At 42.7% G+C, this 20,946-nt stretch overlaps 1 protein-coding gene across 6 annotated transcripts in view; it reads right to left on the reverse strand.

Moving 5' to 3' along the window:
* Positions 1 to 20,946, reverse strand: part of NMRK1 (nicotinamide riboside kinase 1) — a 150,722-nt gene that overhangs the window by 27,478 nt on the left and 102,298 nt on the right. For all 6 annotated transcript variants that reach the window (XR_012691695.1, XM_075210993.1, XM_075210992.1 and 3 more), the window contains one exon: positions 5,419 to 5,525. Coding sequence is in view for 5 of the 6 variants with exons in the window: in XM_075210993.1 (XP_075067094.1) it covers positions 5,419 to 5,525 (107 nt within the window). In the remaining variant the exon portion in view is untranslated. The remainder of the gene's footprint in view (positions 1 to 5,418; positions 5,526 to 20,946) is intronic.

Here is a 20,946-nt window from a genome sequence, read left to right on the forward strand (position 1 = left end):
TGCTGTCAATGATGAAATCTATCTGATTTTTTGGTAATGTACCCGCACTTTCAAGAAAACATCTGGAACTCCTCAATCCCTGACTGTGATCAATTATGGTATATAGACTAGTGACATCACATGTTACCAACAAGTAATCGTCCTGCCACTCTATCTCGTCTAATATATTAATCACCTGGGTGGTGTCCTGAATATATGATTTTTGGGTTTTCACAAAATCTTGCAAGAAATAGTCCACATAATGGGACAAATTTGATGTTAGAGAACCAATCCCCGAGACAATTGGTCTTCCCGGGGGCTTGTCCACATTCTTATGTAACTTAGGTAAATAATAGATGACTGGTTTTCTCGGGTGTGGTGTCTCTAGATATTGGAATTCTTTTTGAGTCAATATGCCATTTCTTAATCCTGATTGCAAATGGGTGACCAATAAATCATGGTATTCCTGTGTTGGATCTGTAGGCAACTGTGAATATGTTAAACAATCATCTAAAATCCTGGACATTTCAGCCTTGTAATCTTCCAAATTTAATATCACCAAACCACCCCCCTTATCGGCGGGCTTGATGACAATATTAGTGTTATTCTGTAAGCCGAATAATGCTTCCCTTTCTAATTTAGTCAGATTATCTTGATATCTAAATGGTTTTCGGTCCATCTGTTCTAAGTCATCTGCAACTAGTTTTTCAAATGTACTAATTATATTTCCCTTCATAAAACTTGGATTAAAAATGGATGGGAGTTTTAATTCTGTATGAACATACTGATCCATAGTTCGTGATTCTGGTATTTTCATATTGGCAAAATATTTTTTCAAAGCTAATTTGCGAGTGAATCTATGCAAATCTAAGTACACCTCAAATTTGTTCATTTTATTAGTAGGGGCATATTTGATCCCTTTATTTAGAAGTGTAGTTTCGGATTCTGTTAGATTGTGTGAACTGAGATTAAATATCCCCATAGGCTAAGTAAGTGATTTTATTGAGTTTTCATTTTCTTTGGGGTGTCTACACTTTTAACCTCCTCTATTTCCCCGTCTAGTTCGCTTAATTTTCGTTTCATTATTGGGGGATCCAATTTCTGGGGGAGAATTTGTCCCAAAAAATTCCCTCCCATATCATTAGAGATAGATGGTTCTACATTAATCTGTAGAATATGCTCAACTGTTGTTCCTTCCCCAAATGTCACCGTATTTCTCTCGGTATTAGATGGTAATGTATTAGTTGATGTTTCTAACGAGCTAATATCCCTATCAATATCTTGTGCATGCTGAATTTCTTCAATGAATTTCCCCTGTTTTGGCAGATACTCTTCCCCAATTTTATGATCTTCCTTCATGCCTAAGGGGCAGTTCACTATTATATTGGATCTGCCCTGACTAATTAATGAATTTGAGTGTGAATCTTGCCAACCTAATTGTAGGGATTCGAAAGCTAATTGTTCATATTCCCCATTTTCTATAATACTATCGTCATATACCGAAAAAATGGACATATCTAATGACGATCTTGAACTTACTTCCATCTCTCCTATGTCCTTGACTTGTTTGTTTCTATTATGTAGTAATTTCATATATTCCTGATATGTGTACCCCAACTCAACATAACGCGGAGTTCTCTGATTGGTAAATTTGTGATACGGCTGCATGTTGTTCTTGGAAACATTGGGTGGAGGTTTTGAATATTGATTTTCATGGATATCATATTTTCTTCTTCCCTTATTGTTTTTAACTTTGAATGTCTTATTTTTATTTTTAGATTCTCTAATTCTGGGGTGTTTGGAACTCAATAGAGCTTCCATATCTCTTAATTTTAGCTTCTTTCTTTTTAATGATTCTTTGTTCTTCAGCTAATATTTTCTTCTTAATTGCTAAAAGCAAATCCTGGTACTCTATATTGTTATGATATGGACTCATATCTGATTCTATATCATTTATATTCTGATGGATTTTTTCCATTGCTATTCTTTGATTTTCTATTAATATGCCCATTAGGGATAATGAACACTCCAACAGGGTATTCTGCCATTTCTCTTGAAAGATTTCATTAATATTAGTTGTAGTTGGTAATTTCTTGATCCTTAATCCCTTGGGTACTATTCTTTGTTTGACATACCATTCTAATGTATTGATATTCCACCAAATCTTTACCTCTTTCATTAATAATTTCTCCAATCCCAAATCCTGTTTGTGTACTGAATGTACTCTAGATTCCTCAAATCTCCCAAATAGTTCACTGGTAAGAGCCTCCCTATATTGGGTATTTAACACTGTTTCCATATTTTGGTATCAACCTCAGATTGTATACTATATCAGTTGGTAAATATAACAATTTACAAAACCACAGCTTTGACACATACACAAATGACTTTACTTAGGTATAAATCAAATTCAGATAAAAATCAGGATTTACAACAAGCACAAATACCTCTGTTCATAACTCAGTATTCAAGATCAGCTCCCAAATTGAGGAAAATCCTTAATAAACACTGGCATGTGTTATTAAAGGATGAACAGCTTTATTCTATTTTATCTACCAAACCCAGATTGGTCTTTCGAAAGGCTCCGAATCTAGCTTTGAAAATTACACATAGTCATGTATCTGAACCGACAAAACCTAACAACTGGCTTATGGACATTTCCCATAAGGGGGGCTTTTATTATTGTGGTACATGCACAAATTGTAAACATTTGGAAATGAGATCCAACAAGCCCATTGATGTATTTCAATCCAACCAAACATTAGAGCAATTTAAAATAAAACAAAAATTGACTTGCAACAGTAAAAATGTGATCTACTTGTTGGAATGTCCGTGCCATATCCAATATGTGGGTCGCACTATAAGGAGACTAAAGGTTCGTATCAGCGAACACATTCGAAACATTCGCAAATGTAATATGCTTCATAGTGTATCACAGCACTTTGCGGCATATCATGAGGGAAACCCAAATGGTCTAAAATTTGTGGCTTTGACACAAATGAAACCAGATTGGCGAGGGGGTGATTACATCAGGAAGTTAAATAAGGAGGAAATGAAATGGATATACAAACTGAGGACCTTAGCCCCTAGAGGGATGAACATAGATTTTGAAATTAATAATTTACTTTAAGAAATAAAGACAGTGTACTATTCACCTCTACATTAACATGTGAGATGTACACTGATAACAGAGTTTTAGTCATCCCCCTTGTTACATACATATGTATATCGTCTCCATATGACAGGACAACTATTGTCAACGAGTTATAACTATATGTGCATGCGCAGACACATGTACATATATGCGGATGTCCAGGCATATGTATGTATATGTACATGTGCATATCCTTTTTTTTTTGGGGCGTACGTGTGTGTATGTGTGTATGTGTGTATGTATATATATATATATATATATATATATATATATATATATATATATATATATATATATATATATATATATAGAATTTTTGTATTTATTTGTGGCCGCATTTATCTTTGGTACACGGAATATGGTTTAAGGAATAGAATATATCATAGAGTATAAATAAATTGGAAACATGTTTGTTGTTACATTTAATTATATTATACATTCTCTGAGACAGTATAGTGTAATGTGTATATGTATTTAGATATAGTATACAAACTCCTGGTTTTATGTATATATCTTTAATATATTTTTAAAAATCTTTTTAATATATCAATTGTATGTTTATAACTACTATGATTATTATTATTATTATTGCACTAACAAAGTTTATTTATCAGCAAAGATGTACAAATGCATATGAAACCACTCATGAACGAGGAACTATAGGGTTAAATTGATCAATGTGTTACCAATTGATATAGACCAATAGAGACCATCTTATAGGTATATAGGGATATCAATAATTGCAATTATCTACTCTTGATAAAGTTCCATCTTGGGAACAAAACGCGTTGAGGGGGTAGTTGTGAACATCTACATATGTACTAAATTGTAAGTACCGATGCTCGTTTTGTATAGTGGAATAAAGTTGTTTTATTTATCCATTACTCTGGTCTTCTCTTGCCGTTAACACGTGGATTGGATCCCACTGCTGCAAAACGGAGTAAAAGAACATCTCCTGACGAGACGGATGCTTGCAACATCGAGGGTGACACGATTTACAAACACCCAAGCATTGTATGAACATCAGCCGTGAGTCTAGTTGAATACCATCCTCGGAAGTGGCATTAAGATCACAGAAGGGAAGGTCTGTATATGGAAATATTATTTCAACCAACCCAGCCTGTTTAATATTGGAAGAAATAGACATTTTTGGGACAAATCACGCTACTCACACAACTAAACCAGTGACGGTATCTATATTATCCTAGAATATGGAGATAGTGTGAATCCGTTTTTGATATCGGTAGTGGCATTGGCAAAGCTGCCTACACAATCAAAGGAATTCAATTTCAATGTGTGGTTTATGTCATGTTATGTTTATATTTGACATTTGAGCGCTGTAGCAATTGACAATCAGGAAAATTGCTTATAACCAGAAAATTGTAATTATATGGTATTTGTTGCTAATCATTATTTGTCCCCCCAAAAAAAACATTTTAGTAATATATTGTTTCTGAATAATAAATTTGACGTTAGTTAACTTTTTGTGTCCTACTTGTATTTGGGACCCAAGGGTTCTCAGTCCCACTGCTGTGTAGTGATTCAAAGAAAAGCATCCGAAGACCAGGTACAATCCGCACTACACTCTAACAACACCTACCAATAAGAGTGTTACACAGAGAGCTATAGTGAGGCACCTAAACACTAGGCAGGAGGCCAGTAAGTCGAATAGGGCATTCAGCTATGGATTCGAGATCAGTGTCAAACACAGATAAGTAGAATATTAGCAAAGCACACACAGTACTGTAATTGGGCACTGAGCAAACAGAATGGTCCAATTAAGTAGACAGGGAGGTAGGAATAGATGTATGTGACAACATTATCACGTGCAATCTGCAAAATAATCATTTAAAATGTTCACTACACAAACATCTCTAAAGCATATGTATGTAGTCAGACACCCCAGCGAAAATGGATGCACATGATGCAGCTTGAAATCATGCAAGTATAACATTTTTAAAACACAAGAGGTTGTGTTAGTTGAGATTAATAAAAAAGAAAATGCAGTTCATTCTCCTACCAGCAGATATCCTTCTTTAAATAAGTACTTGGTCATTACGTAACTAACTATAGCATATGATTTGTGAAATAGGTTTTAAAATTGACAGATCTATTTTTATTTGACTAAAAAAACAAATGGTGACATAGTTCACAGGTTATGGTTAACAAATGTGTACTATACCATGGGCAGAAATAGCATTCATATAATAATATAATTTTTTTTCTATATGCTACACCTGCAACCATACAGTCTGAGTAAAAACATGGTCAGTTAAGTTTTGTACCTATTTCCTTTTGAACTTTATCCATTTCTTCCTTGTGCTTTATATACATGGGCCATACATGTCCGTCAAAATATCCTGGAGGATCAGGAGGTTCATAAACCCGTGTGCTGTTAAAAGGACAGCTTGATTATTTTTACAGAAGAGCTTAACAACAGCACAGGACTAAACCATTCTTTTTTATACTCCCTAGTTTTTTATTTTATGAGTCAGTCAATACATATATATAAAACACTACCTCGGTTTGTGATTTATTTGTGATTTATTACAGATCTAGATCACCAAAGACAGCCGCAGAAAAGATGAGCATCTTCATGGGTAAATCTCTCATTTCTCTGCAATGTATAAAGCAACCAGCTCTTTCTCCTCCTCATTTGTGCAGGCTCATTTTTGAGAACTTACTTACATAGTAAAGAGACTGTAACCTCAGAAATCTTTTTGCTTAAGTGTGCCTAGAACAAGGAAAGGAAACAGACAGTTGTCTTGAGTCCTGAGCAGATCTTGGCCCATCTTTTTGTAAGTATTAAAGAAACCCCAGGTGTACCCAAAGGAGGTTTATTAGTAGATTTAGCTCAAGCGACCAACTTTCAATGTGGGAGCGGTCCACTTTCAAATGTGGGAGGGAGACTAGCGAATGAGAGTCTGGTACATGATTATCATGTTTATTGCTCCCTTACTGTGCTGCAAAATCAAAATACAGATGTAAATTGTGTGTATGTGCACAGCGGTAAATTTTATGCAAAATGCAGTTATGAGATGCAAGAAAATTTGTGTTCAACTCTTAATAAGTGCCTTTATGAATAGTGGACTATTTTGACTGACTTAGAGTATTGAATACTGAATGTGAGTGCCACATGTAGCTATGAACTATGTGCTTCCTGTTTTATAATAAATCATTTGTCATTGCACGGGGGCAAGTCTCGACTCAGCAGCCTATTAGGAACATTTTACAGGGGAAAAAATGCAGGTGGCCCGGTGACCCAGCCCAAAGCAGCCCACTATGGTACAATCCCAAGGGGCAGATGCCCCCCTGACCCCCAGCTCAGCCTGCGCCTGCATCAGATCCGTAACTAGGCAGATGCCGTCGCCCAGGGCACAAGCCCAAGGGGACGCAGCAGCCCCCCGCTACCTGCCTCTGTACATTCAGCCTTTTACTTTCGCAGTGGAATGCATGTGCGTTCCACTGACAGGAAGTTCGGCATTTGGAACGCAAACTTGCGTTCCAAATGCCGAACTTCCTGTTAGTGGAACGCACATGCGATCTCTCTCACTCTCCCTCTCTCTCCTCCATGGCAACGTCCAGACCCCACCCACCCTGAGCTCACCTCTAACCTATAGAGGAGGCTGTTACATAACAGAGACTCTGCCTGTGTAATGTCTCACAAACACAGAATACCCCCTCTCTAATGTCTCACACACACACAGTATACCCCATCTGTAATGTCTCACACACACAGAATACCCCATCTGTAATGTCTCACACACACAGAATACCCCTCTGTAATGTCTCACACACAGAATACCCCTCTGTAATGTCTCACACACACACAGAATACCCCTCTGTAATGTCTCACACACACAGAATACCCCTCTGTAATGTCTCACACACACAGAATACCCCTTCTGTAATGTCTCACACACACAGAATACCCCCTCTGTAATGTCTCACACACACAGAATACCCCCTCTGTAATGTCTCACACACACAGAATACCCCTCTGTAATGTCTCACACACACACAGAATACCCCTCTGTAATGTCTCACACACACAGAATACCCCTCTGTAATGTCTCACACACACAGAATACCCCTCTGTAATGTCTCACACACACAGAATACCCCTCTGTAATGTCTCACACACACACAGAATACCCCTCTGTAATGTCTCACACACACAGAATACCCCCTCTGTAATTCTAAATGCCGAATTTCCTGTTAGTGGAACACACATGCGATCTCTCTCTCCTCCATGGCAACATCTAGACCCCGCCCACCCTGAGCTCACCTCTAACCTATAGAGGCGGCTGTTACATAACAGAGACTCTGCCTGTGTAATGTCTCACAAACACAGAATACCCCCTCTGTAATGTCTCACACACACAGAATACACCTTCTGTAATGTCTCACACACACAGAATACCCCCTCTGTAATGTCTCACACACAGAATACCCCCTCTGTAATGTCTCACACACACAGAATACCCCTCTGTAATGTCACAAACACAAACACACACACAATACCCCTCTGTAATGTCTCACACACACAGAATACCCCCTCTATAATGTCTCACACACACAGAATACCCCCTCTGTAATGTCTCACACACACAGAATACCCTTCTGTAATGTCTCACACACACAGAATACCCCTCTGTAATGTCTCACACACACAGAATACCCCCTCTGTAATTCTAAATGCCGAATTTCCTGTTAGTGGAACACACATGCGATCTCTCTCTCTCTCCTCCATGGCAACATCTAGACCCCGCCCACCTCTAACCTATAGAGGCGGCTGTTACATAACAGAGACTCTGCCTGTGTAATGTCTCACACACACAGAATACCCCTCTGTAATGTCTCACACACACAGAATACCCCCTCTGTAATGTCTCACACACACAGAATACCCCTCTGTAATGTCTCACACACACACACACACACACAGAATACCCCTTCTGTAATGTCTCACACACACAGAATACCCCTTCTGTAATGTCTCACACACACAGAATACCCCTCTGTAATGTCTCACACACACACAGAATACCCCTTCTGTAATGTCTCACACACACACAGAATACCCTTCTGTAATGTCTCACACACACAGAATACCCCTCTGTAATGTCTCACACACACAGAATACCCCCTCTGTAATTCTAAATGCCGAATTTCCTGTTAGTGGAACACACATGCGATCTCTCTCTCTCTCCTCCATGGCAACATCTAGACCCCGCCCACCTCTAACCTATAGAGGCGGCTGTTACATAACAGAGACTCTGCCTGTGTAATGTCTCACAAACACAGAATACCCCCTCTGTAATGTCTCACACACACAGAATACACCTTCTGTAATGTCTCACACACACAGAATACCCCCTCTGTAATGTCTCACACACACAGAATACACCTTCTGTAATGTCTCACACACACAGAATACCCCTTCTGTAATGTCTCACACACACAGAATACCCCTCTGTAATGTCTCACACACACAGAATACCCCCTCTGTAATTCTAAATGCCGAATTTCCTGTTAGTGGAACACACATGCGATCTCTCTCTCTCTCCTCCATGGCAACATCTAGACCCCGCCCACCCTGAGCTCACCTCTAACCTATAGAGGCGGCTGTTACATAACAGAGACTCTGCCTGTGTAATGTCTCACAAACACAGAATACCCCCTCTGTAATGTCTCACACACACAGAATACACCTTCTGTAATGTCTCACACACACAGAATACCCCCTCTGTAATGTCTCACACACAGAATACCCCCTCTGTAATGTCTCACACACACACAGAATACCCCTCTGTAATGTCACACACACACACACACACACAATACCCCTCTGTAATGTCTCACAAACACAGAATACCCCCTCTGTAATGTCTCACACACACAGAATACACCTTCTGTAATGTCTCACAAACACAGAATACCCCCTCTGTAATGTCTCACACACACAGAATACACCTTCTGTAATGTCTCACACACAAAGAATACCCCCTCTGTAATGTCTCACACACACACATAATACCCCTCTGTAATGTCTCACACACACACACACACACACACAATACCCCTTCTGTAATGTCTCACACACACAGAATACCCCTCTGTAATTCTAAATGCCGAATTTCCTGTTAGTGGAACACACATGCGATCTCTCTCTCTCTCCTCCATGGCAACATCTAGACCCCGCCCACCCTGAGCTCACCTCTAACCTATAGAGGCGGCTGTTACATAACAGAGACTCTGCCTGTGTAATGTCTCACAAACACAGAATACCCCCTCTGTAATGTCTCACACACACAGAATACACCTTCTGTAATGTCTCACACACACAGAATACCCCCTCTGTAATGTCTCACACACAGAATACCCCCTCTGTAATGTCTCACACACAGAATACCCCCTCTGTAATGTCTCACACACACAGAATACCCCTCTGTAATGTCACAAACACAAACACACACACACACACACAATACCCCTCTGTAATGTCTCACACACACAGAATACCCCCTCTATAATGTCTCACACACACAGAATACCCCCTCTGTAATGTCTCACACACACAGAATACCCTTCTGTAATGTCTCACACACACAGAATACCCCTCTGTAATGTCTCACACACACAGAATACCCCCTCTGTAATTCTAAATGCCGAATTTCCTGTTAGTGGAACACACATGCGATCTCTCTCTCTCTCCTCCATGGCAACATCTAGACCCCGCCCACCTCTAACCTATAGAGGCGGCTGTTACATAACAGAGACTCTGCCTGTGTAATGTCTCACACACACAGAATACCCCTCTGTAATGTCTCACACACACAGAATACCCCCTCTGTAATGTCTCACACACACAGAATACCCCTCTGTAATGTCTCACACACACAGAATACCCCTCTGTAATGTCTCACACACACACACAGAATACCCCTTCTGTAATGTCTCACACACACAGAATACCCCTCTGTAATGTCTCACACACACACACAGAATACCCCTCTGTAATGTCTCACACACACACAGAATACCCCTTCTGTAATGTCTCACACACACACAGAATACCCCTCTGTAATGTCTCACACACACAGAATACCCCTCTGTAATGTCTCACACACACAGAATACCCCTCTGTAATGTCTCACACACACAGAATACCCCTCTGTAATGTCTCACACACACAGAATACCCCCTCTGTAATGTCTCACACACACAGAATACCCCGCTGTAATGTCTCACACACACAGAATACCCCTCTGTAATGTCTCACACACACAGAATACCCCTCTGTAATGTCTCACACACACAGAATACCCCCTCTGTAATTCTAAATGCCGAATTTCCTGTTAGTGGAACACACATGCGATCTCTCTCTCTCTCCTCCATGGCAACATCTAGACCCCGCCCACCCTGAGCTCACCTCTAACCTATAGAGGCGGCTGTTACATAACAGAGACTCTGCCTGTGTAATGTCTCACAAACACAGAATACCCCCTCTGTAATGTCTCACACACACAGAATACACCTTCTGTAATGTCTCACACACACAGAATACCCCTCTGTAATGTCTCACACACACAGAATACCCCTCTGTAATGTCTCACACACACAGAATACCCCCTCTGTAATGTCTCACACACACAGAATACCCCTCTGTAATGTCTCACACACACAGAATACCCCTCTGTAATGTCTCACACACACAGAATACCCCTCTGTAATGTCTCACACACACAGAATACCCCCTCTGTAATTCTAAATGCCGAATTTCCTGTTAGTGGAACACACATGCGATCTCTCTCTCCTCCATGGCAACATCTAGACCCCGCCCACCCTGAGCTCACCTCTAACCTATAGAGGCGGCTGTTACATAACAGAGACTCTGCCTGTGTAATGTCTCACAAACACAGAATACCCCCTCTGTAATGTCTCACACACACAGAATACACCTTCTGTAATGTCTCACACACACAGAATACCCCCTCTGTAATGTCTCACACACACAGAATACACCTTCTGTAATGTCTCACACACACAGAATACCCCTTCTGTAATGTCTCACACACACAGAATACCCCTCTGTAATGTCTCACACACACAGAATACCCCCTCTGTAATTCTAAATGCCGAATTTCCTGTTAGTGGAACACACATGCGATCTCTCTCTCTCTCCTCCATGGCAACATCTAGACCCCGCCCACCCTGAGCTCACCTCTAACCTATAGAGGCGGCTGTTACATAACAGAGACTCTGCCTGTGTAATGTCTCACAAACACAGAATACCCCCTCTGTAATGTCTCACACACACAGAATACACCTTCTGTAATGTCTCACACACACAGAATACCCCCTCTGTAATGTCTCACACACAGAATACCCCCTCTGTAATGTCTCACACACACACAGAATACCCCTCTGTAATGTCACACACACACACACACACACAATACCCCTCTGTAATGTCTCACAAACACAGAATACCCCCTCTGTAATGTCTCACACACACAGAATACACCTTCTGTAATGTCTCACACACAAAGAATACCCCCTCTGTAATGTCTCACACACACAGAATACCCCTCTAATGTCTCACACACACATAATACCCCTCTGTAATGTCTCACACACACATAATACCCCTCTGTAATGTCTCACACACACACACACACACACACACACACACAATACCCCTTCTGTAATGTCTCACACACACAGAATACCCCTCTGTAATTCTAAATGCCGAATTTCCTGTTAGTGGAACACACATGCGATCTCTCTCTCTCTCCTCCATGGCAACATCTAGACCCCGCCCACCCTGAGCTCACCTCTAACCTATAGAGGCGGCTGTTACATAACAGAGACTCTGCCTGTGTAATGTCTCACAAACACAGAATACCCCCTCTGTAATGTCTCACACACACAGAATACACCTTCTGTAATGTCTCACACACACAGAATACCCCCTCTGTAATGTCTCACACACAGAATACCCCCTCTGTAATGTCTCACACACAGAATACCCCCTCTGTAATGTCTCACACACACAGAATACCCCTCTGTAATGTCACAAACACAAACACACACACACACACACAATACCCCTCTGTAATGTCTCACACACACAGAATACCCCCTCTATAATGTCTCACACACACAGAATACCCCCTCTGTAATGTCTCACACACACAGAATACCCTTCTGTAATGTCTCACACACACAGAATACCCCTCTGTAATGTCTCACACACACAGAATACCCCCTCTGTAATTCTAAATGCCGAATTTCCTGTTAGTGGTACACACATGCGATCTCTCTCTCTCTCCTCCATGGCAACATCTAGACCCCGCCCACCTCTAACCTATAGAGGCGGCTGTTACATAACAGAGACTCTGCCTGTGTAATGTCTCACACACACAGAATACCCCTCTGTAATGTCTCACACACACAGAATACCCCCTCTGTAATGTCTCACACACACAGAATACCCCTCTGTAATGTCTCACACACACAGAATACCCCTCTGTAATGTCTCACACACACACACAGAATACCCCTTCTGTAATGTCTCACACACACAGAATACCCCTCTGTAATGTCTCACACACACACACAGAATACCCCTCTGTAATGTCTCACACACACACAGAATACCCCTTCTGTAATGTCTCACACACACACAGAATACCCCTCTGTAATGTCTCACACACACAGAATACCCCTCTGTAATGTCTCACACACACAGAATACCCCTCTGTAATGTCTCACACACACAGAATACCCCTCTGTAATGTCTCACACACACAGAATACCCCCTCTGTAATGTCTCACACACACAGAATACCCCGCTGTAATGTCTCACACACACAGAATACCCCTCTGTAATGTCTCACACACACAGAATACCCCTCTGTAATGTCTCACACACACAGAATACCCCCTCTGTAATTCTAAATGCCGAATTTCCTGTTAGTGGAACACACATGCGATCTCTCTCTCTCTCCTCCATGGCAACATCTAGACCCCGCCCACCCTGAGCTCACCTCTAACCTATAGAGGCGGCTGTTACATAACAGAGACTCTGCCTGTGTAATGTCTCACAAACACAGAATACCCCCTCTGTAATGTCTCACACACACAGAATACACCTTCTGTAATGTCTCACACACACAGAATACCCCCTCTGTAATGTCTCACACACAGAATACCCCCTCTGTAATGTCTCACACACACAGAATACACCTTCTGTAATGTCTCACACACACAGAATACCCCTTCTGTAATGTCTCACACACACAGAATACCCCTCTGTAATGTCTCACACACACAGAATACCCCTCTGTAATGTCTCACACACACAGAATACCCCTCTGTAATGTCTCACACACACAGAATACCCCCTCTGTAATTCTAAATGCCGAATTTCCTGTTAGTGGAACACACATTCGATCTCTCTCTCTCTCCTCCATGGCAACATCTAGACCCCGCCCACCCTGAGCTCACCTCTAACCTATAGAGGCGGCTGTTACATAACAGAGACTCTGCCTGTGTAATGTCTCACAAACACAGAATACCCCCTCTGTAATGTCTCACACACACAGAATACCCCTCTGTAATGTCTCACACACACAGAATACCCCTCTGTAATGTCTCACACACACAGAATACCCCTCTGTAATGTCTCACACACACAGAATACCCCCTCTGTAATGTCTCACACACACAGAATACCCCTCTGTAATGTCTCACACACACAGAATACCCCTCTGTAATGTCTCACACACACAGAATACCCCTCTGTAATGTCTCACACACACAGAATACCCCCTCTGTAATTCTAAATGCCGAATTTCCTGTTAGTGGAACACACATGCGATCTCTCTCTCTCTCCTCCATGGCAACATCTAGACCCCGCCCACCCTGAGCTCACCTCTAACCTATAGAGGCGGCTGTTACATAACAGAGACTCTGCCTGTGTAATGTCTCACAAACACAGAATACCCCCTCTGTAATGTCTCACACACACAGAATACACCTTCTGTAATGTCTCACACACACAGAATACCCCCTCTGTAATGTCTCACACACACAGAATACACCTTCTGTAATGTCTCACACACACAGAATACCCCTTCTGTAATGTCTCACACACACAGAATACCCCTCTGTAATGTCTCACACACACAGAATACCCCCTCTGTAATTCTAAATGCCGAATTTCCTGTTAGTGGAACACACATGCGATCTCTCTCTCTCTCCTCCATGGCAACATCTAGACCCCGCCCACCCTGAGCTCACCTCTAACCTATAGAGGCGGCTGTTACATAACAGAGACTCTGCCTGTGTAATGTCTCACAAACACAGAATACCCCCTCTGTAATGTCTCACACACACAGAATACACCTTCTGTAATGTCTCACACACACAGAATACCCCCTCTGTAATGTCTCACACACAGAATACCCCCTCTGTAATGTCTCACACACAGAATACCCCCTCTGTAATGTCTCACACACACAGAATACCCCTCTGTAATGTCACAAACACAAACACACACACACACACACAATACCCCTCTGTAATGTCTCACACACACAGAATACCCCCTCTATAATGTCTCACACACACAGAATACCCCCTCTGTAATGTCTCACACACACAGAATACCCTTCTGTAATGTCTCACACACACAGAATACCCCTCTGTAATGTCTCACACACACAGAATACCCCCTCTGTAATTCTAAATGCCGAATTTCCTGTTAGTGGAACACACATGCGATCTCTCTCTCTCTCCTCCATGGCAACATCTAGACCCCGCCCACCTCTAACCTATAGAGGCGGCTGTTACATAACAGAGACTCTGCCTGTGTAATGTCTCACACACACAGAATACCCCCTCTGTAATGTCTCACACACACAGAATACCCCTCTGTAATGTCTCACACACACAGAATACCCCTCTGTAATGTCTCACACACACAGAATACCCCTCTGTAATGTCTCACACACACAGAATACCCCTCTGTAATGTCTCACACACACAGAATACCCCTCTGTAATGTCTCACACACACACACACACAGAATACCCCTTCTGTAATGTCTCACACACACAGAATACCCCTTCTGTAATGTCTCACACACACAGAATACCCCTCTGTAATGTCTCACACACACACAGAATACCCCTTCTGTAATGTCTCACACACACACAGAATACCCCTCTGTAATGTCTCACACACACAGAATACCCCTCTGTAATGTCTCACACACACAGAATACCCCTCTGTAATGTCTCACACACACAGAATACCCCTCTGTAATGTCTCACACACACAGAATACCCCCTCTGTAATGTCTCACACACACAGAATACCCCGCTGTAATGTCTCACACACACAGAATACCCCTCTGTAATGTCTCACACACACAGAATACCCCCTCTGTAATTCTAAATGCCGAATTTCCTGTTAGTGGAACACACATGCGATCTCTCTCTCTCTCCTCCATGGCAACATCTAGACCCCGCCCACCCTGAGCTCACCTCTAACCTATAGAGGCGGCTGTTACATAACAGAGACTCTGCCTGTGTAATGTCTCACAAACACAGAATACCCCCTCTGTAATGTCTCACACACACAGAATACACCTTCTGTAATGTCTCACACACACAGAATACCCCCTCTGTAATGTCTCACACACAGAATACCCCCTCTGTAATGTCTCACACACACAGAATACACCTTCTGTAATGTCTCACACACACAGAATACCCCTTCTGTAATGTCTCACACACACAGAATACCCCTCTGTAATGTCTCACACACACAGAATACCCCCTCTGTAATTCTAAATGCCGAATTTCCTGTTAGTGGAACACACATGCGATCTCTCTCTCTCTCCTCCATGGCAACATCTAGACCCCGCCCACCCTGAGCTCACCTCTAACCTATAGAGGCGGCTGTTACATAACAGAGACTCTGCCTGTGTAATGTCTCACAAACACAGAATACCCCCTCTGTAATGTCTCACACACACAGAATACACCTTCTGTAATGTCTCACACACACAGAATACCCCCTCTGTAATGTCTCACACACAGAATACCCCCTCTGTAATGTCTCACATACACAGAATACCCCTCTGTAATGTCACACACACACACACACACACAATACCCCTCTGTAATGTCTCACAAACACAGAATACCCCCTCTGTAATGTCTCACACACACAGAATACACCTTCTGTAATGTCTCACACACAAAGAATACCCCCTCTGTAATGTCTCACACACACAGAATACACCTTCTGTAATGTCTCACACACAAAGAATACCCCCTCTGTAATGTCTCACACACACAGAATACCCCTCTGTAATGTCTCACACACACATAATACCCCTCTGTAATGTCTCACACACACACACACACACACACACACACACAATACCCCTTCTGTAATGTCTCACACACACAGAATACCCCTCTGTAATGTCTCACACACACAGAATACCCCTCTGTAATGTCTCACACACACAGAATACCCCCTCTGTAATGTCTCACACACACAGAATACCCCCTCTGTAATGTCTCACACACACACACACACACACACAGAATACCCCTTCTGTAATGTCTCACACACACACACACACACACAGAATACCCCTTCTGTAATGTCTCACACACACAGAATACCCCTTCTGTAATGTCTCACACACACAGAATACCCCTCTGTAATGTCTCACACACACACAGAATACCCCTTCTGTAATGTCTCACACACACAGAATACCCCTCTGTAATGTCTCACACACACACAGAATACCCCTCTGTAATGTCTCACACACACAGAATACCCCCTCTGTAATGTCTCACACACACAGAATACCCCCTCTGTAATGTCTCACACACACAGAATACCCCCTCTGTAATGTCTCACACACACAGAATACCCCTCTGTAATGTCTCACACACACACACAGAATACCCCTTCTGTAATGTCTCACACACACACACAGAATACCCCTTCTGTAATGTCTCACACACACACACACACACAGAATACCCCTTCTGTAATGTCTCACACACACAGAATACCCCTTCTGTAATGTCTCACACACACAGAATACCCCTCTGTAATGTCTCACACACACACAGAATACCCCTTCTGTAATGTCTCACACACACAGAATACCCCTCTGTAATGTCTCACACACACAGAATACCCCTCTGTAATGTCTCACACACACAGAATACCCCTCTGTAATGTCTCACACACACAGAATACCCCCTCTGTAATGTCTCACACACACAGAATACCCATCTGTAATGTCTCACACACACAGAATACCCCTCTGTAATATCTCACACACACAGAATACCCCTCTGTAATGTCTCACACACACAGAATACCCCTCTGTAATGTCTCACACACACAGAATACCCCCTTCTGTAATTCTAAATGCCGAATTTCCTGTTAGTGGAACACACATGCGATCTCTCTCTCTCTCGTCCATGGCAACATCTAGACCCCGCCCACCCTGAGCTCACCTCTAACCTATAGAGGCGGCTGTTACATAACAGAGACTCTGCCTGTGTAATGTCTCACAAACACAGAATACCCCCTCTGTAATGTCTCACACACACAGAATACCCCTTCTGTAATGTCTCACACACACAGAATACCCCTTCTGTAATGTCTCACACACACAGAATACCCCTCTGTAATGTCTCACACACACAGAATACCCCCTCTGTAATTCTAAATGCCGAATTTCCTGTTAGTGGAACACACATGCGATCTCTCTCTCTCTCCTCCATGGCAACATCTAGACCCCGCCCACCCTGAGCTCACCTCTAACCTATAGAGGCGGCTGTTACATAACAGAGACTCTGCCTGTGTAATGTCTCACAAACACAGAATACCCCCTCTGTAATGTCTCACACACACAGAATACACCTTCTGTAATGTCTCACACACACAGAATACCCCCTCTGTAATGTCTCACACACAGAATACCCCTCTGTAATGTCTCACACACACAGAATACCCCTCTGTAATGTCTCACACACAGAATACCCCTCTGTAATGTCTCACACACACACAATACCCCTCTGTAATGTCTCACACACACAGAATACCCCCTCTATAATGTCTCACACACAAAGAATACCCCCTCTATAATGTCTCACACACACAGAATACCCCCTCTGTAATGTCTCTCACACACAGAATACCCTTCTGTAATGTCTCACACACACAGAATACCCCTTCTGTAATGTCTCACACACAGAGAATACCCCCTCTGTAATGTCTCACACACACAGAATACCCCCTCTGTAATGTCTCACACACACAGAATACCCCTCTGTAATGTCTCACACACACAGAATACCCCTCTGTAATGTCTCACACACACAGAATACCCCTCTGTAATGTCTCACACACACAGAATACCCCCTCTGTAATTCTAAATGCCGAATTTCCTGTTAGTGGAACACACATGCGATCTCTCTCTCTCTCCTCCATGGCAACATCTAGACCCCGCCCACCCTGAGCTCACCTCTAACCTATAGAGGCGGCTGTTACATAACAGAGACTCTGCCTGTGTAATGTCTCACAAACACAGAATACCCCCTCTGTAATGTCTCACACACACAGAATACCCCTCTGTAATGTCTCACACACACATAATACCCCTCTGTAATGTCTCACACACACATAATACCCCTCTGTAATGTCTCACACACACACATACACACACAATACCCCTTCTGTAATGTCTCACACACACAGAATACCCCTCTGTAATGTCTCACACACACACAGAATACCCCTTCTGTAATGTCTCACACACACAGAATACCCCTCTGTAATGTCTCACACACACAGAATACCCCCTCTGTAATGTCTCACACACACACACACACACACACAGAATACCCCTTCTGTAATGTCTCACTCACACATAATACCCCTCTGTAATGTCTCACACACACACAGAATACCCCTTCTGTAATGTCTCACACACACAGAATACCCCTCTGTAATGTCTCACACACACAGAATACCCCCTCTGTAATTCTAAATGCCGAATTTCCTGTTAGTGGAACACACATGCGATCTCTCTCTCTCTCCTCCATGGCAACATCTAGACCCCGCCCACCCTGAGCTCACCTCTAACCTATAGAGGCGGCTGTTACATAACAGAGACTCTGCCTGTGTAATGTCTCACAAACACAGAATACCCCCTCTGTAATGTCTCACACACACAGAATACACCTTCTGTAATGTCTCACACACACAGAATACCCCCTCTGTAATGTCTCACACACAGAATACCCCCTCTGTAATGTCTCACACACACAGAATACCCCTCTGTAATGTCTCACACACACAGAATACCCCTCTGTAATGTCTCACACACACAGAATACCCCTCTGTAATGTCTCACACACACACACAGAATACCCCTTCTGTAATGTCTCACACACACAGAATACCCCTTCTGTAATGTCTCACACACACAGAATACCCCTCTGTAATGTCTCACACACACACAGAATACCCCTTCTGTAATGTCTCACACACACACAGAATACCCCTCTGTAATGTCTCACACACACAGAATACCCCTCTGTAATGTCTCACACACACAGAATACCCCTCTGTAATGTCTCACACACACAGAATACCCCTCTGTAATGTCTCACACACACAGAATACCCCTCTGTAATGTCTCACACACACAGAATACCCCCTCTGTAATGTCTCACACACACAGAATACCCCTCTGTAATGTCTCACACACACAGAATACCCCTCTGTAATGTCTCACACACACAGAATACCCCTCTGTAATGTCTCACACACACAGAATACCCCTCTGTAATGTCTCACACACACAGAATACCCCTCTGTAATGTCTCACACACACAGAATACCCCCTCTGTAATTCTAAATGCCGAATTTCCTGTTAGTGGAACACACATGCGATCTCTCTCTCTCTCGTCCATGGCAACATCTAGACCCCGCCCACCCTGAGCTCACCTCTAACCTATAGAGGCGGCTGTTACATAACAGAGACTCTGCCTGTGTAATGTCTCACAAACACAGAATACCCCCTCTGTAATGTCTCACACACACAGAATACACCTTCTGTAATGTCTCACACACACAGAATACCCCCTCTGTAATGTCTCACACACAGAATACCCCCTCTGTAATGTCTCACACACACAGAATACCCCTCTGTAATGTCACACACACACACACACACACACACACACACACACACACAATACCCCTCTGTAATGTCTCACACACACAGAATACCCCCTCTATAATGTCTCACACACAAAGAATACCCCCTCTATAATGTCTCACACACACAGAATACCCCCTCTGTAATGTCTCTCACACACAGAATACCCCTCTGTAATGTCACACACACACACACACACACACACACACACAATACCCCTCTGTAATGTCTCACACACACAGAATACCCCCTCTATAATGTCTCACACACAAAGAATACCCCCTCTATAATGTCTCTCACACACAGAATACCCCCTCTGTAATGTCTCTCACACACAGAATACCCTTCTGTAATGTCTCACACACACAGAATACCCCTTCTGTAATGTCTCACACACAAAGAATACCCCCTCTGTAATGTCTCACACACACAGAATACCCCCTCTGTAATGTCTCACACACACAGAATACCCCTCTGTAATGTCTCACACACACAGAATACCCCTCTGTAATGTCTCACACACACAGAATAC

This window comes from Mixophyes fleayi, chromosome 1 (assembly GCF_038048845.1).
Source record: "Mixophyes fleayi isolate aMixFle1 chromosome 1, aMixFle1.hap1, whole genome shotgun sequence".
NCBI lineage: Eukaryota > Metazoa > Chordata > Amphibia > Anura > Limnodynastidae > Mixophyes > Mixophyes fleayi.